Source organism: Bos indicus, chromosome 2, assembly GCF_029378745.1.
Source record: "Bos indicus isolate NIAB-ARS_2022 breed Sahiwal x Tharparkar chromosome 2, NIAB-ARS_B.indTharparkar_mat_pri_1.0, whole genome shotgun sequence".
NCBI lineage: Eukaryota > Metazoa > Chordata > Mammalia > Artiodactyla > Bovidae > Bos > Bos indicus.
This window is the reverse complement of record NC_091761.1, coordinates 64,680,474-64,704,616: the sequence shown is the minus strand read 5'-3', so window position 1 is coordinate 64,704,616 and position 24,143 is coordinate 64,680,474. Positions and strand designations below refer to the sequence as shown.

Sequence of the window (24,143 nt, the reverse complement as noted above, 5' to 3'; positions counted from 1 at the left end):
CCCTGGAAGAGAGTGGAGACTGGGGGAGAACGGCTAAATATAGGCTGGCTTAAGATCAGCAGAATATGTAATTATCTCTGGAAAGTTTTAAGTGTAAGTGTGCTTGGTACAATAAGTGAGATCAGCATCCTTTAAAATGTATGTGTAATTTTCTTCCATTTCATGCCATGTGGATCCACTCATGATTTCTAGTGTAGGCTGAATTTCTATCAACCTTGATAAAATTTACCATTCTTTAATTTCAAAGACCATTGGTTTGGTTAACAGAGTAACATGGACTAAATTATCATTTTATTGCTAACTTTTATTCCATTGTTTAAATTCTGGCTAATGTATAAAAGATTGCTATGATGCATTCCTGCTTGTCTGAAAAACATGCTTGACTGGTATTCAATATGCAGGAGACAAAAAGCTCTCCTGGTTAGGGGGTGGGGTGGGGTCCTGCACTGCTCTACACACGGCCACCCTCTCACTCTCTTTGCCAATACACTACCTGTTCAGAAGTTCTGTCATAAAGGTATCTTTCGCTGAACATGGAACAGGGCTGGGTCTATTTCTTGATTCAAACTTCACTTGATCATAAATGTCTGGCGGTGTTTTCGGGTTATTTCTGTTTTGCAAACCACTGTCTGGACCATCTGCCAACTCGATATCCCTGTGAAGTTCATTTTCCATCTCACACTGTAGCTCAGGCTTCTTTTTCTCTTTCTTTCTCTCTGATTTCAGCTGTTTGTTTCCAAACCCTAAACCTTTTGCATCTTTCTTTTCTGCTTTGGTTCTGGAGACATCCATCTTCCTGCTACTGAGAGCCGGGAGTCTGCTCCTCCGAAAACCGAACCAGCTGGCAAAAGAAGGCCCCGGCTTCGGTTTTGCTTCCACAGAGGTGGACTTTGTTTGCACTTGGCCCTTTTCCACATTTTCCTGAATGCACAACATGACCTTTTCTTCAATTGTGGGTGAGAGCGGGGCTTCTGGGCTTACGACACCGGCCCTGGTTGTAGAAGTGTCTGGATACCTTCCGGAAGTTTCTAGCTTGGAGGTCCTGCTTGCTGTGAAACTGCTGGGATGTGGCGTCCTCCCCAGGCTCTGTGGGCCTCCTGAGCTATCTGTTGGGGTAGGTGGGCACCTGCAGTGGTCGCTGCCTGGTTCCTCAGGTACCGTCACCCTGGGGCCTTCTCCCTGGGCATAGGCCTGCTGCTCTTCTGTTCCAGCTGGGGTGAGGGGCTCCTCGGATTTTGGAGGGATCCTCAAAGGCAACTTGCTTGGGCTCCCATGCTGGCTGCTGGAGCTGCCTGTGCTCCCCAAGGAACCCTGCCTGGGGGAAGGGTGTCCCAGGGGCTTCCCAGTGCTGGGGAGACCATCAGACACAGGGGTAGACGCACTCTTGCTGGGAGAGCCTTCGGCAGAAGAGCTCTGCCGGGTGAGGGAATTGCCTCTCTCAGCGGTGTTGGTAATAATTTGAGTCCGGACTTTGCCCAGCCCTTCTGTGGGGGGCGTGGGGGGCTTTTCCCCTGAGTGAGCACTGAAACTCTGGCTGCGGGCTTTGGCTCCGTTCATGCCTAGAGCTGGTTTCAGGTGTGGTTTGCTGGAGGACAGGGATCTTTTTACAGACCTGTTTTCTACTCCATCTTTTCTATCAGCCCCAGGCATGCTATTTTCCAGTGACTCTGGCATTGCTCTTTCCAGGGGAAGCCCTTTGGCCAAACTCTCTTGTGCTGGTAAACTCACTGGAGACGTATTTCTTTCCCCTCCTGTGGTCTCAAGGCTGGCTGGATTTCTGGAGGCCCCTGGCTTAGCCTTGCTCACAGCCACAGAGGTTTTCGAGGCTTCATTTAGACTGTCTTTTTCCTGTTTCCCTGGCACCGTGGAACTTTTCCTGAGCAACTGGGGAGACTTCATGAAAACTTTGAGCCCAACTGGGAGGCGAGTTTTCAGTCCTCTCTCATGAAGGTTTTGACAACCATGTAGGGGGTTATGGCTTTTGAAGGATGCTGATGATAAGGGACTGTTAACCTGAGATGATGGTGACTCATTTACCCCTAAGAAGGAAGGCTTGGAAGATGCAGAGACACTGCCACTCAACTTTTCTTTTCTCCCTGGAGATACACCTTTGGAGGATGGTATTTCCAGTGGCTCACGGGGGGAAGCATAGTTCTTGGGAGTCTGTAACCCTGTGTTGTTCTGTGTGGTCCCAAGTGTTTGGTGAGGTGGGGCTCTGGGGGCATTTCTCTTTGGAGAGACTTTTGGGGGCTCCGGGACCATCACAGCAAATGAGCTGGAGGGGCTGTGAGCAGGGCATCTCATCTGGATTGCTGTTTCTGCGGAGGGTGGTGAGGGAGTGAAGATGGGCTTTTTGAAGGCCACAGACGGTTTCTTCCCCTGCACATCTGTCAGGGTCTGGTTAAAATAAATAACAGGAGCAGAGGATCCTTTCAGAGGGGGTGATTTCAATACCATTCTTGCTGTCTCGGTGGAGACCCTGCTTTCGGATTTGGCAGATGAAGGTGGTGGCAAAAAGTCATAACTGGGCCTGATGAGTAGGGAGACCGACCTGCCTGGAGGGGATGGTGGGGAGGGCGATTTCACCCCGGCCTCTGGCCCTGGATCACAGTGTTTATCCCTCGTGGGGGGCTCCCCATCGTCACTCCGCTCAGTGGGGGGCCTGGACAGCAACTGTGATGCTAGCATCTGATTCTTGGAGCTCTGGACCCAATCCCTTCTGCTGGACATCTTGGAGCCATGAGGAAGCTGGGTGGGGGGTTTTGGAATGTGTGAATCTGGCTGCAAATCAAAAAGGGGAGCTGGACCTTCAGTCTTTTTGAACTGTGAGAGTTTCCCTGGAGCTGGTGATTTCTCAAGAGTCACTGAGCCAGCTGAGGGCATCATAAGGGAGGCTTCAGGCTCCCTTACTCTCGATTTCTGAGGTGAAGACTTGCCCCTGGTAGGTATTTTTGTCAGACTTTTCTTCTGACAGACGCCTGTGCCCACAGATGACCGAGAATGACTCTGGCATGGTGTGACATGTGTCGGTTTGGCCAGTCTTTGAGTATTTTGCGTCACTGTCCTGGGGTGGAAAGACACAGCAGGTGTCATGGCAGGATCATCTACCTCATCTCGTGGAATGTTTCTTTCAGTTTCCTCTTCAGACCTCTTTAAAAAAGGGTAGTCTCTAGCTGCAGCCCCTGGCTGTAAATGAGCAATTCCCTGAGGTGAAAGTTCAGTGTGTTCCATCTGGGGCCCAGCAGGGGCCTGATGGATGGAAATCTCCTTTCTGGTAACAGTAACAAGGCCAGTCTGGTGAGAGCTGAACTCAATGGGCTCGCCGTCTTCTGCATCAAATATCACAGTAATACATTCTTCTGAGGAAGTCCGTTTTACAACCCTCTGTTGCTTAATGAAACTAAACGTCTTTGGCCTGCTCTCTAAATGGACGGGTACTTGGTTTTCTTCCTCCTCGGGAGACCCACATGAAGATTTTTCAAATCCTGTGAGGATATCCAGGCTCTCCGTGGACTGGTCAGTGTCCGCGGTTGCAGACACATCTGAAGGGCTTTTCTCATCACTGCTCTCGATGTGCAGCTCATCCAGGGTCTCCGGGTCATCGGTGTCTGAGGGCTGGAGACTGAGGGCCTGGCAGCCCTGGCTGGGTGAGACCTTCTCTCTCTGTACCCGAGGCCCCTGCATGCCTGGGCACAGCTTCTGCTCCAAGGGACAGTTGCTGGCACAACCGGTCAGCTTCTCAGGCCTCTCCCTGGAGTAGACCGAGGAAGTGACTTCTGAACAGTGTTTGCCATTCAGCTCCCAGCCAAAGAGGCTGTCAGAGACACTGTGGGTTAATTTACAACTGTGCAGCCTGCAGCCCTGGTTTGGAACCGCTTGGACCGAGGCTAAGGAGGAAGCGTCCTCATCAGCCTCGTCATGAGAATCCGTGTCATAAACAAATGCCTTGTGGGGATCTGTGCAGGGGCTCCCTGTGTCTGTGGGTTTGCAGGGTGGATATTCCTTCAGGCTGTTACTTTTAATTCCTGGAGAATAGATTCCTTCATTGGAGTTCATGCAATCTTTATAACCCCATTTGGTTATCACTGATGGGGGTTCAAGTAACACTTTTCGCTTCTGGAGCTTTCTTAGTCCTTCCAAAATGTGGCTTTCCTTGATGCGAGTTGGAGGTAGTTCATCCATAGGACTAGCAAAGCCACTCGGGAGCGAAGAGTCAATACTTAACCTTTTGTCCCAATTTTGTGATGACTGCTAGGAGAGAAAGAGGAGATATTAGACATGATTGAGCCCTGTGGATCACCAGTTTATAGAAGGTAAAGGCCATCATTAAACTTAGTTCATCCTAGTGGTTGATAAATATTCACATATAAATGTATTTATTCATTAGTTAATGCAAACTAGTTTACTATGTAGCAAAACTCTACTTTGCCAGGTCCTGAATTAAGGAGTGCATGATATAGATAAGTATGAGATAAGGACCCTGCCTTCAAGGAGCAGGTGACCCAGGAGGAGTTGGGCTCAAGTACTGTAAGTCAAGGGAGCAAATGAGACATAGAAAACTAGTAGGTACTCTAGAGTTTCAGAGGAGGGAGACTACATGTGTGTTTGAGAAACCACAAAAAGCATAAGAGAAGTTCTCTCTATTCTTCTCCTTCCTTCTTTCCTTCCTTCCTTTGTTTTTACAACAAACTTAGCCCTAGAAAGATGGATAGGTTTGCCTTAGTTTAAAAGTAGAGGATTTCCCTGGTGGTGCAGTGGATAACAATCCACCTGCCATTGCAGGAGACACAGGTTCGATCCCTAGTTTGGGAAGATCCCACATGCTGTGGAGCAACTAAGCCCGTGTACCACAACTACTGAGCCCATGTGCTGCAACTACTGAAGCCCGTGTACCGCAACTCCTGAGCCCATGTACCACAATTCCTGAGCCCATGTACCACAACTCCTGAGTCTGTGTACCACAACTCCTGAGCCCGTGTGCTGCAACTACTGAAGCCCTTGCACCTCGTGCCTGTGCTCTGCAAGAAGAGAAGCCACCACAGTGAGAAGCTGGTGTACCACAATGAAGACCCAGAACAGCCAAAAATAAATAAATAAATAAAATTTTAAAATATATATATATATATATTTTTAAACTAGAGGAAATAATTTCCAGGCAGAAGAAATGGAATGGCAAAGACCTTAATTGGAAAAGTATGCTTAAGGAATACTTAGGGAATAATCAGAAGATAATCTAGCTCACTGTGCAGTGTTTATGGGAGGTGAAGAGGGTAAGAGGAAAAGTGAGTTGGTCCAGGCCTTATAGTCCCTTCCATTCTAACAACTGAAAGTTAGAATGTCATGCGGCTTCAAGACTTTATTTGATAGGCAGTGAATATCTATGAAATATTTATACACACAGAGCAGTTGGCCATTTGCCGTTAGAACCCATAGCAATGATTGACCTACTAACTTTGAAAGGTCAATTTCCTGTTCTTCATATTTCTCCAAATACCAGTATTAGTTCTGGAGAAGTGACCAAGAAATGACATAGAAAAAACACGGCATTCTCCTCAGACATTCACATTTATCAAAATATTGCTAACAAGAAACAGAATGGCAGAGGAGGAAACTCATGCTGACCTAGCATCTGCTGTGTACCGGCCACTGACCCAGTGCTTTGACTTAATTTTCAGAACAAGACCATGAAGCAGACAATATCAATCCTATTTTCAGGGGAAGGAAACTGAGATTCAGCAAGATCTGTCCTTTGGAGATCATACAGTCAAGGAAGAGCTAGTGCAGAAGTTTCAACTCTGGTTTTCTGGGCCTTTTCTATGACTCAGTTCTGAAGTGGCTGCATGGGGATCTGAACCAGGCAGTCTGGCTCTAAAGACTGCACATTAATCTTGAAGTGATACTGCTAGAGTCAGGCTTAGCCTCTGTTCTCCCCTCTGTATTAGTCAAAGTCATAATAGAGACCATAGGTTACTCCAACAGCCCTCTTCTGAATGAAAGTTGCAGAGTTTAATCACAAACTAGCACTCAGGGAAATTAGGAGGCTCAGAACTAATGCCTTTTTTTAAAAAGGCTGTATAATTAATGCTGAAGAATGTCTATGAATGAATCTGATACATGTTCTCAGTACCAATCTTGGCTAAGAGTTACAGCTCCCATTGGCCTCTCCACTAGCTGCCCTGCTATCCTGGGACCCTGAACACTCACGCATATGCTCATAAGCAGACATCAACTCAATGTCACAAACTTACTTTGGAATTTCAGATTTTTACTAAGCCAAGAGCATTTGCTTGCATTTGCTTACACTGAAGACTTTTTTTTTTGTTTTGTTTTCATAAAACTGACCTTTATTATCAACATGTCTTTTTTTTTCTATTTGTTATATGTATATTTAATTTTAAGTCAAATTATATATTCTGTTTGGAAAATTCTCCAGGGTCAGAAGTTGCTGTGGAGAGATCTATTTTGGTGATGCTTTCCTTCCCCCACTCCTTCTCCTCCTCTGCTGTGCCATTAAAAACTTCTTTGGAAAGCAGAAAAAAAAATCCCTTTAGTGGGTATTATAGACTGACCAGTGAATAGACTGCCACAGCTTGGGTTTCTAAGAATTTCCATGATTCTGATGTCACATGCACAATAAAGAAGAGAAGCCAGATAGAAGTACTCCATCAAAGCTTGAAAGGGGCAGATTTGTTCAAGCCATAGAAGATGTGCTCTGCGTCAGCCCACCCACTTCCTTCCTGCCCCACAGCCTGCCCACGCTCCGGTATGATTCATCCCCAGGGCCAGCAGCTGCGAAGCTCCCAGGGCCCAGGCTCCCTACCCTGTGAGATTAGCCACATTCATCAATCTGTTTTCCTCAGAAGGTTATGGTACTTAATAACTTGAGAAAAGTTGGAGATAATCTTGAAACCTGAGAAAGAGAAGCACAAGTCTCCTGCTGGGGAGGTGGTGGGGTAGAGCTTCTCATTTTTTGCAGGAAAGTCAGAAGAGAGTTGCTCTGGAAGGAGGGTAGTGGCTGAATGATGCTGCTGCTAAGGTAGGAGCCTGGGTTTAATGTCCACAGTTCTTTTGTATTTCTTGAATAGATAATTGTTTCACACATTATTTTTTGTTCCTGTTTTATTAAAGGACGTTCTTGGTCTTATGGGAAAAATCCATCCCAACACCTGGCACTCTTCCAAGTTTTAGACTAATTCAAAATCTAGCAGAATAGTTGAGGTTCTGGACCCCACTGCTCAGTTCTACTTACTGGCTATGAGACCTTGAAATAGATGTGTAATTTCTCAGGACCTCAGGTCATTCCTCTGTGAAAGAGGGGAAATAAGAAAACCTAAGTAGTAAGTTAGTGGGCCTTAGAAAGCATCACTATGAACAAAGCTAGTAGAGGTGATGGAATTCCAGTTGAGCTATTTCAAATCCTGAAAGATGATACTGTGAAAGTGCTGCACTCAATATGCCAGCAAATTTTGAAAACTCAGCAGTGGCCACAGGACTGGAAAAGGTCAGTTTTCATTCCGAGCCCAAAGAAAGGCAATGCCAAAGAATGCTCAAACTACTGCACAATTGCACTCATCTCACATGCTAGTAAAGTAATGCTCAAAATTCTCCAAGCCAGGCTTCAGCAATACGTGAACCGTGAACTTCCTGATGTTCAAGCTGGTTTTAGAAAAGTCAGAGGAACCAGAGATCAAATTGCCCACTTCAACTGGATCATGGAAAAAGGAAGAGAGTTCCAGAAAAACATCTATTTCTGCTTTATTGACTATGCCAAAGCCTTTGACTGTGTGGATCACAATCGATCATGGAAAAAGGAAGAGAGTTCCAGAAAAACATCTATTTCTGCTTTATTGACTATGCCAAAGCCTTTGACTGTGTGGATCACAATCAACTGTGGAAAATTCTCAAAGAGATGGGAATATCAGACCACCTGACCTGCCTCTTGAGAAATCTGTATGCAGGTCAGGAAGCAACAGTTAGAACTGGACATGGAACAACAGACTGGTTCCAAATAGGAAAAGGAGTATGTCAAGGCTGCATATTGTCACCCTGCTTATTTAACTTAAGGAACTTCCCCTGAGAAACGCTGGGATGGAGGAAGCACAAGCTGGAATCAAGACTGCCAGAAGAAATATCAATAACCTCAGATATGCAGATGACACCACCCTTATGGCAGAAAGTGAAGAGGAACTAAAAGGCCTCTTGATGAAAGTGAAAGAGGAGAGTGAAGAAGTTGGTTTAAAGCTCAACATTCAGAAAAAGAAGATCATGGCATCTGGTCCCATCACTTCATGGGAAATAGATGGGGAAACAGTAGAAACTATGGCAGACTTTATTTTTGGGGGCTCCAAAATCACTGCAGATGGTTTCTGCAGCCATGAAATTAAAAGATGCTTACTCCTTGGAAGGAAAGTTATGACCAACCTAGATAGCATATTCAAAAGCAGAGACATTACTTTGCAAAGGTCCATCTAGGCAAGGCTATGGTTTTTCCTGTGGTCATGTATGGATGTGAGAGTGGGACTGTGAAGAAAGCTGAGCGCTGAACAATTGATGCTTTTGAACTGTGGTGTTGGAGAAGACTCTTGAGAATCCCTTGGACTGCAAGGAGATCCAACCAGTCCATCCTAAAGGAGATCAGTCCTGGGTGTTCTTTGGAAGGAATGATGCTAAAGCTGAAACTCCAGTACTTTGGCCACCCTACGTGAAGAGTTGACTCACTGGAAAAGACTCTGATGCTGGGAGGGATTGGGGGCAGGAGGAGAAGGGGATGACAGAGGATGAGATGGCTAGATGGCATCACCGACTCGATGGTCATGAGTTTGAATGAACTCCAGGAGTTGGTGATAGACAGGGAGGCCTGGCGTGCTGCAATTCATGGAGTCGCAAAGAGTTGGACACGACTGAGCAACTGAACTGAACTGAAGTAATAAGTTTTCATGATCATTAAATGAGCTAGTGCTTATGAAGTGCTAACAAAGCTGACACATGGTAATTACTCAGTAACTAGAGCCATTTTCCTCCATGAAGGGCAGGCTAGTGCATTTCATGAAGGTTTCATTTCTGCCTTTCTGTTTCTACACAAAACAATACTAAAAATAAAATACTTATAAACTACCAAAGAGCCAATGGTCATATATTTATTATTGTATAAGCTGAGTGCCGAAGAATTGATGCTTTTGAACTGTGGTGTTGGAGAAGACTCTTGAGAGTCCCTTGGACTGCAAGGAGATCCAACCAGTCCATTCTGAAGGAGATCAGCCCTGGGTGTTCTTTGGAAGGAATGATGCTAAAGCTGAAACTCCAGTACTTTGGCCACCTCATGCGAAGAGTTGACTCATTGGAAAAGACTGATGCTGGGAGGGATTGGGGGCAGGAGGAGAAGGGGATGACAGAGGATGAGATGGCTGGATGGCCGCACCAACTTGATGGACGTGAGTTTGAGTGAAGTCCGGGAGTTGGTGATGGACAGGGAGGCTTAGTGTGCTGCAGTTCATGGGGTTGCAGAGAGTCAGACATGACTGAGCGACTGAACTGTACTGAACTGAAGCTAATATTCATGTTCAAATTTATATTGTATGAATTTATTATGCCAGTTAATACTAAATGAGTACTTAGTACATGGTAAGAACTTAAGTTTCTTAAATAATGCCATTGAAAGTGTTTTAATAGGACTGGGTCAGTTTTCTGGTTCCCTCAGAATTAAGACTTTTCTCTGGGGAATGTGACAGGCATGCTGGTACTCCATGTGAATACCATTGCGAGTTGGGACACTGTTAAATTTCCAGATGATGTCTACTGGAGTATGTAAGAAGTGCCTTAAGAACCTTATTCCTCCTTTTTCAGGGAACTGATGTCTCTAAAAGATCAAAGTTTGTTCTAACTGGAAAAATTTTAGCCAAAAGAAAAAAAAAAAAAAAGAAGAAGAAAGGCTGAGAGGGAGAGAGGAATAGCTGTGAATGAAAAGTGCTGAGCGAGGGGCCCTGAGAGCCAGCAATATTCAGAGACAAAGAGAGGGAACATCCTCCCGACCATCTCCCCAGTCTGCTAAAAGCCAGGTAACTAGCAGTCATTATTCAGAATTCTGAACATCTTAGAAAGAGCAGTTTTGATAACACCCCAGGCTCTGCACTTTGCATTATAAGTCTAAGTCCAGGAGAATAAACTCTAAATTCAAGCTTGAAATCTTTTTCTCATTTCTTGTTCTGTGTATGACAAATGCCCTCCCTCACCTGAATTTTCTGACGGTTATAGACGTTCCCAGGTTTTTTACACTTCTGACATTACAAACTAAATTTATACAGATGAGAGAAAACTGACCTCCAAATATTCAGATTGAGGGCTTCCACACTCTTCACTTTTCTTTTAAATTAGTTTTTATTGGAGTATAGTTGCCTTACAATGTTCTGCTAGTTTTCAGGTGTGCATCAACGTGAATGTTATATTATACATATATCCACTCTTTTTTGGATTCTTTTCCCATAGAGGCCACTATAGAGTATTGAATAGAATTCCCTGTGCTACAGAGTGAGTTATCATTAGTTGTCTATGTTATACATAATACCAATAGTGTATGTATGTCAATCCCAATCTTGTTTTTCTTTAATATAAGGAAACTGTGAAAACAGCTATTCCAGATTCTTGACTTATACCCGTGTGCAAAGATGTTTATTCAAATCATGAAGAAATCTCTGTTATATGAGCCCACTTAGCAGATGCGAGTCATTCCAGTCACAGGAGTTATTTAACAATCTGGTAAAGAAACTCCTGGCATCTATGTGGAGACTTTCACTGAAGCTATGGTGCTTGAAATGTACCATAGCATTTTCTCTCTCTACTGTACCTCCTTCAATTTATAGCCAATTAGAGTTTTATGAGGCTATTGCATTGGATAGAGGAGGTCAATATATTACATTGCTATTTTTGAGCAGTAAATTTCCACAAAGCTAATGAGACTTCCAAAACTCATGGTCATTTATTCTGAGAGAATGCACCTCTCTCCCTATTCTCCAGAAGAAAACCTTCTCTTTGAGGTTTCATAGGGCGCTCAGTCTGGGGTGACTTGGCCTCGTTCAGCCTGATTTGCACTGGACATCGACAAGTCTCTCCGAGCATCACAGCGATAGAGAATGTCTATAAAACTAATTGAAAATGTCTCAGTCAGTCTGAAGCATGGTCAGTTCCACTAGGCCAGGGCTCCCACTCCAACTTGATATAAATCTGTGAACTTGGTGGGCTCCACCAAAGCACAGAGCAAACTGTCTTTCTCTCCCAAACTCCCTCCCATAATGTCCTCATCATCTGAGATCAAGTCATCATTCCACTCCTCTCTGGCTGTGTGACTTCTAGCAAGAAACTTAACCTTTTAGAGCCAACCTCTTCTGTGTAATGAGGAAGATAACATCTCCCTCTATGGCTCTGTGAGGTGTAAAAGAACAAGGGCTCAGCAAATGGGGGTTTCCTTCTAGGCCTCCCTCCCACCTTCCGCCTTCCTACCAGAAGAGGCTTTTTTTCTGGTTCCCTCTGATGCTGCAATGCCCCTGAAGGAGCCTTACCCTTTTCCTGAGGTTCTTTCCATCATGCCACGTGTAGGAGGAGCCGCTGGAATACTCGCTGCAGGTGCTGGAAAGAGACAGCTCACTGCTGCTGTAGCTGCTTCGAGGGCAGAGATGACCAGAGACGGCAATCCCCGTGCCAGGGCATTTCAAAGCAGGGGTTCCTGCTTTTGTGTTCAGCTGGCAGCCCTGAAAAAGCAGGACAGCTCTGAGCTAGGACTCTGCTTAGGGGAGAAGAAATACCAACTCAACATCATAATGAGGGAGGCATGGACATAGTACTGTGGTGAGAAACACAGACTTCGGGGTCGACAGACTAGGGGTTTGACTCTTGACTCTGCCTCAGACTAACATGTGTGGGAAATTATTTAATCTCTTAGAGCTACATCTCCTTTTCAAAAAGTGATAACGCTGCCTACCGTATAGGGTCCCTGCAAGGACCAAGTGAGGCTCTAGATGAGATGCATGCAGCACAAGATCCAGCTTAGAAGCAGGTGCTCAATTATTATGAGCTGCCATCAGGATTAGGCAGAACTGCGATTCACGGGGTCGCAAAGAGTTGGACACGACTGAGCGACTGAACTGAACTGATGACCATAGTAGTTTCTCATTTTATCCAGTCACACTGGTTAAAGGATCACATCAATATCAAGTCATGAATCTAATGTGAGAAAAGGAAGAACACAGAGCAACTTCTTTGGCTTAAGAGTTCATGGGCATAAGCCCTGGACTGGAAGTCTAGCAACCTGGTTCTCAGGCTATATGTGCCACCAGATATGAGATACAGAGCAAAGAAAACATTTAACTTCTGTGGATCTTAATGTCTTCCTGTGTAGGGTGGGCCAGTGCTACCAGATCACTCCTATGATCCGTATGGCTCTGATAACATCACTGTAAGTCTGGGATCAAATGCCCAGGAAATTATGTCCTGTAGTGAAACACCAAACGAAGGAGTCAGGAAGCTCTGCTGTGCAGATTCCAGGACTTTTCAGATCAGATCAGTTGGATGTTCAAATGATAAAGAGTTTCATATCAAACAGATCTGGGCCCCACAAGAAGGATCCAGGCAGTTAAAATTCTAGTGGGTCTGCACAAGGCACAGGTGGCAAAGCCATAAACATCCCAGCACATCTTGACAGCCACATTACAGGGCCCTAATGTAACAGATGAAGCTCCACTAACTGGATGGGCTAAATTAATTTAGCATCCCGATCACAAGAATGGAATCTCTCCATTACAGTCTCATTCCTGTCCCCTATCTAGAAAAGCTTTGTCTCAGAAACTCATGGATGGGGGAACCATCTGTCTTCATGTCACTGGCAGAATGGCAAAGCCTCTTACTCATGCAGTTTATTGACACTTTATGGGAGCCTTTAGTACCTGAGTACTTATCACTGTTCTCCAAATGCAATTTCAACTGACGATGACTAAACACCAGTGTGGGGAAGGAAGGTGATGCTGTTCTGGGAGCCTTTGTGGTCAATAGGAAACCCCTGCATCAGTACAGAGGGCACGTTTAACCTGCTCTCTAATCAATATCCATAATGCTTAATAATGTTAGATTTTCAATATCAGGCATCTTCCTTGCTATTGATACTTCATTTTGGCTGCCTAATAATCTCTTAAAGTGATCTGAAAACGCCATGGAATTTTACTACTCTATTTTTCCCCCTGAAATTTGGCTCTAAATATCACTGAAAGGAGAAAGTTGTCTTAAAATCCAGCTTTCAGCAATATCTATTGATTTATGAACTTATTTATTGCCAGATGCAATTTAGTTAAAGGGAGCTCATGTTTATGTCTCTATAGCTGCCCTCCACACATGGTCCCAGTGTCAGGAGCACAGGCTGAAGGTTTCAGCCACTGCACACATCTGGAACATGCCAGAAACAGACTTTCAGAAACGGCACATCACAATCCACTTCTACTTGTGTGCTTTCTTTCTTTTCCATCCCATTCTCTGATATTTTGTTACTTGAGTCAGTAGGGTGGTGGTTTTTATTTTGGATGACCTCTCCTCTGAGGCTTTCCCAAGGGCTCAAGCAGTAAAGGATCCACCTGCCAATGTAGGAGATGCGGATTCAATCCCTGAGTTGGGAAGATCCCCTGGAGGAGGCAATGGCAACCCACTCCAGTATTCTTGCCTGGAGAATCCCATGGGCAGAGGAGCTTGGCGGGCTACAGCTCATGGGGTCATAATGAGTGAGACACAACTGAGCAAGCGACTGAGCATGCACCTCTGTTCTGATGGTGGTGTCTACCATTCAGGGAAATATTATGTCTGTGTCTTTTGAGGCCATCAGATCTAAACTTCTCCAGCGGCCTTTCTCACACACTGCGCAGGTGTTAGTCACTGTTTGCATTCTACTTTTCTCAACAGTACTGAAGCTTATATGTGATTTCCCTCTGTCTTTCCAACCTTTACCATTTCACCTCACCCATCACAATTATACCTATTCTTATAGCTCAATTCCCAGGCCTCTTTTGAACAAATATGCTTCTCTGCCCTGTTATCAACCTTGTGTGCACTTCTGACAGACGCTGGATTACGATGACAGGAAACTAGAACACAGAAGATGTGCTAGGAGAGAAAAGCATTGTTGTCTCTCCCTTGACCTTGAACCTGAGATGCCCTGATGTAACAGAGGGTACTGTGAGGAAGTGGGGAAGGCCCATCAATGTTATGTGGAGGCAGGCAGGGCTGGGGTAGTTATATAGAAAAGTGTCCCTAAGCCAGGCTTTTCATACTTTAATATTCACATGAGTCATCCCAGATCTTGTTAAATATAGATTTGATTTAGCAATTCTGAGGAGGGGTCTGAAATGTAGTATTGTAAGAAATTCCCAAATGTTTTGAGGCTGCTGTCCAGGGCCTGTGCTTTGAGTAGAAAGTCCCTAGCCTAGGAAGAGCTTTGAGAGAGGATAACCTCTCATGTGAATTACCTGGTAGCAAGCTGTGTATCTCAGTCTGACCTGGGCTGTGCTGAGCAGGATGAAGGCAGGGGTCTGAGCCCTCCCTGGGAGCAGAGTACTGGAGAGAGGGTGTGTATAGTGGGCTGATTACAGAGTAATTCCTTGACAAGAAGACAAAAGGGCTAGTCCTCTCTACTGGGAAATTCTTCCACCTTTCCTGACCTTGGACAATTGATGTTGGAATTTAAGAAGGGACTCAGAATCTCTGACATCATGACTGAAAGTGAGCTCCTTTCTCCTGAGGTTTCTTCCCTCATTAGCACATGATTATCATCAGGATTATCTGCTCATTTATAAGGTCATTTATCAGGTTTAAATCCTGGCTCTCTCACTGGTTAACTCTTTGATTTTGGGAAAATTACTTAATTCTTCCACACTTTAGTTTCCTTTTTTCTAACCGGAGATAATGAAAGCTCCAATCATATAAGATCAATGTGAAGAGTGATGGGCCTCTGGCAATCAGTAACCGTATGCTTCCCAGGTGGTGCTAGTAGTAAAGAACCCGCCTACCAGTGCAGGAGATGTACGAGACTTGGGTTCGATCCCTGGGCTGGGAAGATCTCCTGGAGGAGGACATGGCAATCCACCTCAGTATTTTTGCCTGGAGAATCCCATTGACAGAGGAGCCTGGCAGGCTACAGTCCATAGAGTCGCACAGAGTCAGACATGACTGAAGCCACTTAGCATGCAGGCCCTCATGCTTAATGACACTAAGTGATTATTAGTAACAATAAAGTTTAGTAACTTTTAGGTTTTGCTACTACTACTAAAAAGTTTTTTTTTTTTAGTATGTGTGTGTCTTGGCTCTTCAACAAAATTGTACTTTACAGCCTCCCTAAGGGACTCTGTATTACCTTTAACATGCCATCATATATGATCTGTGATGAGAAAGTCCAAAGTGGGTGTACTTTGTTTCTGGGGATCACTGATGTGACCTGGACAGGCACACTAGCAGGTACTTATCTCAGCTCTCATTCTCCATCTCTGCCATGTTCTTCTGCGGCTGTGACATGGGGCCACATATTTTAGAATAGAAGACAGCCAGAGCAGCAGAGATCTCACTATGGCCCCAAATTCTCAGCAGGTACTGTGTTATGTACATGTCATATGTTATCTCATTTAATCCTCACGACGACTCTCAGAAATAGAACAGAAATATCATTCTTCTCATTTTCCAGATGGGGAACCTGAGGCACTGTTGAACTGATGCTTTAAAATCTTGTCCAAGGTCACCCAGTCAATACAAAGTTCTGATGTCAGGCCCAGGTCCCAGCCACTATGCTATAGCCCTAAGTAAGGCCCTTGACAATAAGCAGAACTCCTAGACATATACAGACTGCCAAGCATCCTCCTGAGAAGAGTTGTAATAGATAGTTATTATTAATAAAATTCTTGTTTGCCTAAAGATATATGTTGGTCTCCATTGCAACATTACCCTAATTATGTTGACTGAATTGATGAAGCACACTGTTTGCACTATTCAAAGTGTTTTTTTTTCCCATAGTGTATTTTAGATTACCACCTTGAAGCACTCATATGCTCTAACATACTTATTATGTGAAATGCAATACAAAGTCCACAATTTTAGTTTTAAAAAAAGGAGAGAGACAGAGAATGAAGGCAATAATTTCTTGGATTAAAATTTGCAACTTAAAAAATTCCTGATCTTAAGGCCATCTTTTATATTGGATGGCATTAGGGTATTCAGGAATGTTTAAAGATGACAGTACTCCACTGACATGCAATTCCAATCTAACTTGAGAATATTCACTTTTGATATAGACTCTCCTACCTATACTTATAAATTTATACAGTAAACTAAAAGGCCAGTTATCCACAAATGTCCATCAGTCATTGTTTTAAGACTAACATTTTTCATTATATATTTGACTCTTGTATTTTTCAAGCTATCTTTTTTTTTTTTTTAATGTCAATGAGAGTTAAAAAACCACGCTGGTTACAGTTTTGCAAAATAAGCACAAAGCTAACCCTAGCTAAAGAAAAAAAAGTACAGCCCATGAATTTTTAAAAGTTCATACATAATATATCATAAAAGTAAGATGAGTAATATGGGACATGGGCTTTAATAAAAAGCTCCTTGACCATTTCTCTGTGACTTTGAGATATAATCAATACCCAAAAAAGGTATCTTGGGGACAAGGCAAGATTTATAATATTTTTGCTGAGAGTGACATTTTCTACTTACTCTATCAGCTGGGGGATATGATGCTGAATTGCAGAGAACACAAGAAAGGAAAGTATTTTTATCTACCTGACAATGCTTCAAGGATGCGCTTTATGGTTCACTTGTGACATCATATTTGATGGAGGAAAATAACCACCTGAACAAGTGTTCTGAAGGCGACAGGGAAACTCACATGCATTTCAACATCAGTTCGTGAGTGCGTCAGACTCTGGCTTCCTTCCACATCTGAGAGTAAATCCCCGGATGAAAGATCTAAGATGCGTGAGTGAAGTTTCTGGGTAAAAACAGGCAGAAACTTTGAACAGTGTTGATTTAATTGTTTGTTTCAAAATCCTGCCTCAAACAGGTAAATCTCAAAAGAGTTGACATTTCTAGATTAGATAACACATATCCTAACCCAAAAAATGTTTATCTGAGTTTATTAGTGTTCTATATATACACATGTGCAAATTACAGCTTATAAACCATAATCACACTTTCACAGTCTGTCAATATGTGTTGGAAAATAAGTAGTAAGGAAAAAGAAATAGGAAGAAAAATGTGAATACCCCAATACACTTATTAGCCAGCATGAAAATTAACTTTTGATATTCACATTATGAAACACTCACCATGTTAACCTTATTATGTTGAGCAGTGGTTAAAATTTGAGCAAATAATTATAAAAATGACCTTATTTCTAAACAGCATTGATCTTGTGAAATCTTCCCTTGCACACATTTCAACTCAAAGTCATTAAAGTCATCTGTTAGGAACAATTAATGTGAATAGAAAATAATTGCATCAGGGATCTGGGGACTTGGAGGGTTTCATGCATTAATATTCACATGCTATTCGATTATATACTCAATTCTTTATTTCAGTTTTGCTTGGGTGGCCTCCTAAACCAGGGACATTTCACTATATTAATCTTTATCCTAATTACTAAGGCTTTTCTGTGGACATTAAATTTGATCTGTTTAATTGCAAATACAATAAAACTTGTGATTTATGTCTCATGTTTCTGCTAGGCTGATGACATTTTTAAAATGGTACTTGCAGCCTGGTTTGTCTTGGTTACAACTTTTGTGACTTCAGACACTAAAAAATCGAATTGAGTAAGTAAATAATGTGACTGAGATGGCTCCCTCACCTCTGAAAAGTTTTTCTATTCCTTTGTCTCCCAGGAAAGGCCTTGTTGCATGCTGATGTTGATCTGGGAAATGACTGATCTCTGCCATTAATTCCTGCTAGGATCATCTTAGCGTGCAGGGGTTGCCGGACAGTCACGTTGTCCCAGCAGATCCATCATGTTGTCAGCAAGGACATAAATGCCTCTCAAATGAGGCCTGTTTTACTCTGTTTCCCATTTGACTTTCTTCAGGTTCAACTCTTGTGAAAGCCCTCCGTACGTGGTTAGTTGGGAGGTTCGTGGTGGTTCGGTTGCTAGTCATGTCCAACACTCGCGATCCCACAGAATATAGCCCGCAAGTCTCCTTTGTTCATGGGATTTCCGAGGCAAGAATACCAGAATGGGCTGCCATTTCCTTCTCCAGGAGATCTTCCTGACCCAGGGTTCAAACCTACGTCTCCTGCATTACAGGTGGATTCTTTATTGCTGAGCTTGGTTAGTTAGTCACAACAAATTCCATTCAGCTCTCAGGATGAGCATGGTGGTAGGGCTGTGCTGCATCCAACTGCAAGAATAAAGGCATTTTTTTTTTTCCTGCTATGGGTCAGTTCTCCTTATCAGTGGAGTCTCAAACCATTTACTTCAGACTTATACTTTTGCTTCTCTCAACCTGTGTTTGTGGAGTTTTTTCACCAAAAATGACATAAATAACTGGTTGTTCATTATTTTGAAAATGCTAGTTTCTCCAAGAAAGTTAAGACATAGGTAAGTAGAACCAGGATGTTGTTTCTGCACAATTTCTATAATGCTTATCTCAAGCATTCTCTAGAGTATGAGTTCCCTGGGACCAAAGATCCTTTAAGACCCAAGACTTGTCACAATGTGAATGCTCAGTAAGTAACTGACTGAGGCTTCTTACAGCCCATAAAGAAGGAGCTGTCTATATTTTCTCCACCCAAATCTGGGTTTTAAGGACTGAGAGAGTGCCAAAAAAATGATAACATTCTGACTTAAGAACACATTTATCATTATGCAAAGAGTCCAAGAAGTTATGGGAAATGGCATTCAACAAAAGAAATGATGATTTTGAGTGGTATATCATGTGATTTGGGGGAAGAGTCCTTATAGATTAGATATCTGACTTCTTATTTGGTTAATGGTTATATTTCATTCCTTTTTACCAGATATATGATGCCATCGTTTTGCATTCAGCATGAGTATGTGTATATATAAACTCTTCGTCCTAAATGATGTTATATTTTATTTTTATCCAAGTGGTCAGGTTTCCCCAGGTGGCTCAGTGGTAAAGAATCTGCTTGCCAATGCAGGAGATGGAGGTTTGATTTCTGGGTTGGGAAGGTCCTCTGGAGGAGAAAAGGGCAACCTACTTCAGTATACTTGCCTGTAAAATCCCATGGACAAAGAAGCCTGGCAGGCTGCAGTCCCTGGGGTCATGAAGAGTTGGACTAAGTGACTGAGCATAGTCAGTTTTCTCCACTGAAATACGTAGAGTCATGAGGGAGAGGAGAAAGATCCTAGAGCAAGGGGACTTGAGTTTTAGTCCCAAGGTACAGGTTTTACCAGATCTGGGGATGTAACTGAATCTTTTTGTCTCAGATTACTTGCCAGCCACAAAGGGATGGAAGAAGCTACTTAACCTACCTCTCAGGTAGGGAAAGGTACTGGGATAGTCAGAAAGGATAATAAATAAGACAGCATGGTGAAATTTAGAGTCTTCTATCAATTAACTGTCATAACTGATAATTGGTAATTTCTTAAATGTTAAGATACAAATGAATAATTTACTGTTATAGTTTCCACATATGTAGGGAAAATAAAAATTGACTTAGATGAAAACAAAATCTACTTCTGTGTTAAGACTATAGGTAAGAAAATGAGAGGTAAAGATCATCCTTTCACATACACACATTCTTCATGGTTAAATTACCACAAAAGCTCGCCAGCCCACAGGTGTTATACTTCTTATAATACGAATTTTTATGAAAGGTTTATATATATATAATAAATCATCAAAGGAGGAGAGAGAATATCACTATTCAAACTGGGACTGTGATATTATCTGGCCATAATTCAGATCTCAGGGAAAAGTAGGTAAAATGTATACATAGGGAACTCAAAGTCAGAAATACATATTCATATATATATATATATATATATATATATATATATATATATATGGATTTTCAGCTTCATGGAGAAGAGGCTACTTTGTGTCACTATCCATGGGGAGGGGTGAGGATCTGTGAGACAAGTGGTGGTGCGGCTCAGTCCACAGTCAGAGTGCATGCTCACACCAGAGTGAAGAGACCAAGGTCAGCTTTGGGTACCCAGGAATGCCAGAGCAGCCAGGGTCAGAAATACATGCCGCGTTAATGATTTTTTGGTGGGTTACTCTGCCTTCAGTCAGTCAGCTGTATTTTCTATTTTACAGTTTTGAATCTGTAACTCAAGGCTGAGAAAGGCTGCACTCAAGGCCAGCTGTCCATTATCCGGCAGGATGGAGGTGGAGTGGCCCCTTCACGGTACCAAGGCTGGCTCCACAGCTCTCCAGCTAATAAAGGCAGCAGAGACTAGGAATGATGCACACGCGGCCTTTCAGAATGGGGCTGGAGGGCCACTTTGCCATTTTCTGTCTCTTCTCACTCATTGAGGTGCAGATCTTCAGATGCTTAGTGATGGCTTGTGGCATTTAACAGAATTCTACCTGTGGGTTTTTGCTCAGTACTGAGATGATGTCTCAACAGGAATGTAGTGATTGTTGAGGCCAGGGAAACACTGAGTCCTTATTCAGTGCTACAAGGTGAGGTTAAAAAGTAGATTATCTGAGAAATGTGAATAACATGGGAAACCATGCAGGAAAAAACAAGCAAAATAGGGTTCTGAGCAGCTTTTGTATTTACTGATGTAGTCCCTGAAGTTTGAAAAGGAACATGTAATTTTTTTTTTTTTTTTTCACTTCAAGATGTCAGATGTAAAGAGGAACATACAAAACAGATCATTTAACCATTGTTCCCTTATCTTTATTCAGATTTGGTAAGAGAATTAATCTGATACCATAATCATCCATATAATTATTCTCCTTTTCAACTAAGAAAACCAAATACCTATAAAAAGGAAATTATGAGAGTGAATATGGTATATATCTGATTAATGGACTCTACCACCATGAGTAATTTAGGTTCAGCAACAAAAGGTAGATATGAATTTGTGTTTTTAATCTGATCTGCTTCAATTCTCTTGATTTACTCAGCCTTGGTAAATGCTCTAGTAGTGATATCCTGAATTCTACCCTGTCCTGTTTTATATTCTCTGGAGTTCTTTCTCTCCTTGTGGAAAAGGTCTCTTAGTCAAAGGAAATGGCTCCTCCGTCCACAATTCTTGAATTCCTGTTTTATTTATGAAGTGAGGTCTGCTATTGCCAAATGATCCAGAGCTAAAGCTTCTTTACTCACTATATTTTCCTGAATTCTATTATGTATTTCTAAAGTACTCTACCAACATTAGAAGGTATTTTTCTACTTTCCAAACATTTCATAGCAGGATATTTAGAGGAGGAGTGGAAGAATTTCTTGGGATTTGCCCACTCACCATTGGTATCTTTGGTCATTCAGCACTCTCTCCAAGAGACACAATACCAGCAGCTGCCCCTGGTCACTGCTTGTGTCAGAGCTTATGCTCCCCTGCTCCTGCTCACTCCCTGTGGAGTGCGGCTGCTCCTACTCTCTTGTGAGTTGGGTGCTTATTTGTACTTGGCATTAAGTCAGGCTTCTCCGATGGCTCAGTGGTCAAGAATCTACCTGCAATGCAGGAGACTCAGATTTGATCCCTGGGTCGGGAAGATCCCCTGGAGGAGGGCATGGCAATTCACTCCAGTATTCTTGCCTCGAAAATCCCACGGAAATAGGAGGCTGATGGGCTAGAGTCCATACAGTTGCAAAGAGCTGGACATGACTGAAGCGACTGAGCATGCAAGAGTGCTCCCTCACAGATATATTTGTTGTAGGAAAAGTGGAACACCAGAAGACAGTCATGTCTCAAGTATTGTGTGAGCCCCTGGGACAGCTGCCAAGTGAGGGTCCTTGGCTTCATGCAGGAAAGAATTCAAGAACGAGTCATAGTAAAGTGAAATCAGGTTTATTTAGAGAGATATATATTCCAAAAACAGAGTGTGGGCTGTCTCAGAAGACAAGAGATTGCACCATAATATAGGGTGGTTAGTTTTCACGAGCTGGGTAATTTCACAGGCTAAAGAGTGGGAGGATTATTACAACTATTTTGGGAAAGGAGTGGAATTTCCAAGAATTGGGGTGTTACCCACTTTTTGGTTTATATGGTCAGCCTCAGAACTGTCCCATGTCTCATGTACATCATGAGAATTGCTGGGCTGGATGAAGCACAAGCTGGAATCAAGATTGCTGGGAGAAATACCAATAACCTCAGATATGCAGATGACACCACCCTTACAGCAGAAAGAGAACTAAAGATCTTCTTGATGATAGTGAAGAGGAAAGTGAAACAGTTGACTTAAAACTCTACATTCAGAAAATTAAGATCATGGCATCAGGTCCCATCACTTCATGGCAAATAGATAGGGAAATAATGGAAATAGTGACAGACTTTATTTTGGGGGCTCCAAAGTCACTGCAGGTGGTGACTGCAGCCATGAAATTAAAAGATGCTTGCCCCTTGGAAGAAAAGTTATGACCAACCAAGACAACATATTAAAAAGCAGAAACATTCCTTTGCCAACAAAGGTCCATCTAGTCAAGGCTATGGTTTTTCCAGTGGTCATGTATGGATGTGAGAGTTGGACTATAAAGAAAGCTGAGTGCCGAAGAATTGATGCTTTTGAACTGTGGTGCTGGAGAAGACTCTTGAGAGTTCCTTTGACTGCAAGAAGATTCAACCATTCCATCCTAAAGGAAATCAGTCCTGAATATTCATTGGAAGGACTGATGCTAAAGCTGAAACTCCAATACTTTGGCCACCTGATGCGAAGAACTGACTCATTGGAAAAGACCCTGATGCTGGGAAAGATTGAAGGCAGGAGGAGAAGGGGATGACAGAGGATAAGATGGTTGGATGGCATCAACAACTCAATGGACATGAATCTGAATAAGCTCTGGGAGTTGGTGATGGACAGGGAAGCCTGGCATACTGCAGTCCATGGAGTTGGGACACCACTGAGCGACAGAACTGAACTGAACTGAATGGTCTAACTAGAGCCTAATGAGCCTGATGAGGCTTAAGGTCAACTAGAAGTAAAATCTTCCACCATCTTGGGCCTAGTAGGTTCTGTTTTGCTGTTGTTTGTTTATTTATTTATTTGCTCTGTGTGTGTTTTTTAAATCATATCCTATTCTTAATGGTTGTGTCATTCTTTTGATGGCTGTACCCTGCCACCTTCCTTCCTGTCTCATAATGTCCTGAATCTTAGGCTGATTTCTTGGATGAGGAACTTACTGCTTCTTCAGCTGTGGCTTTGTTTTCGAATTGTCCTGCTTCCACCTTGGACAGCTGATCTCGGCTCACAGCTTCCAGGGAGCTTCCTAGAGCCCTATTCCTGCTCCTTCAACTCAGCCCTAGGCTGGTCCCAGGTGGTGTGTTTCATCTCCTTTAATCCCAACACAAGGGAAGCAAGTTTGGAGTGTGTAATTATGAAACCCTCTGAGCATCTTCAGATTTTGCCAATTCCATACTTTTCCTGTGATGAAAGTTAAACCTTGGCTATCCACTGTTACAGGGGTGGAAAACATGTGTGGTGGATTTGGTATATGTTTAAGAGACTTGTTCTAAATACGGCTTGAATTAGACATCACCAAGTGAAAAGCCTTGTTCCTTCTGTTGAGTAATAAAGTGATTTTCACAGATATGCACAAGGCTGAAAGGAGGTTCAAGGAAATCTCCTAAAATGACTTAAAGCCTGATAAAGATAATTTTCTCTGGAAGCTTTATTCATCAAATGACCAGTCAAAAACCCCAAGTTTTATCTTACTCACACACTAGATTTACATTTTTACTTATATTTTGCCACACTCAGAAATGTAATTTTTCATCAGCCCTTCCAAATCCAATCAAGAGATATTGTGGCAGACACTTGGTTCACATTTCAGAGGTTTCATTCCATTCCATTAAGAATTTATCATAAAACTGAATATTATATAACTGTGTATTACATAACTGAGTATTATATGGTCCTTTCTTAAATTCATAAAAATTTGAGCCTAGGACAAATGTTTTTAGATAAAAGCTAATGTTTAATTACTTATGTCATTATTTC

At 42.8% G+C, this 24,143-nt stretch overlaps 1 protein-coding gene across 8 annotated transcripts in view; it reads right to left on the bottom strand.

Moving 5' to 3' along the window:
* NCKAP5 (NCK associated protein 5) overlaps positions 1–24,143 on the bottom strand; it is a 1,211,030-nt gene that overhangs the window by 136,706 nt on the left and 1,050,181 nt on the right. For 6 of the 8 annotated variants that reach the window (XM_070799923.1, XM_070799938.1, XM_070799949.1 and 3 more), the window contains 3 exons: positions 16,904–17,005; positions 11,553–11,741; positions 494–4,251 (listed from right to left, as the gene is read on the bottom strand). In XM_070799923.1, coding sequence (XP_070656024.1) covers positions 494–4,251; positions 11,553–11,741; positions 16,904–17,005 — 4,049 coding nt within the window. The remainder of the gene's footprint in view (positions 1–493; positions 4,252–11,552; positions 11,742–16,903; positions 17,006–24,143) is intronic. The other 2 variants (XM_070799928.1, XM_070799951.1) reach the window with 2 other exon arrangements.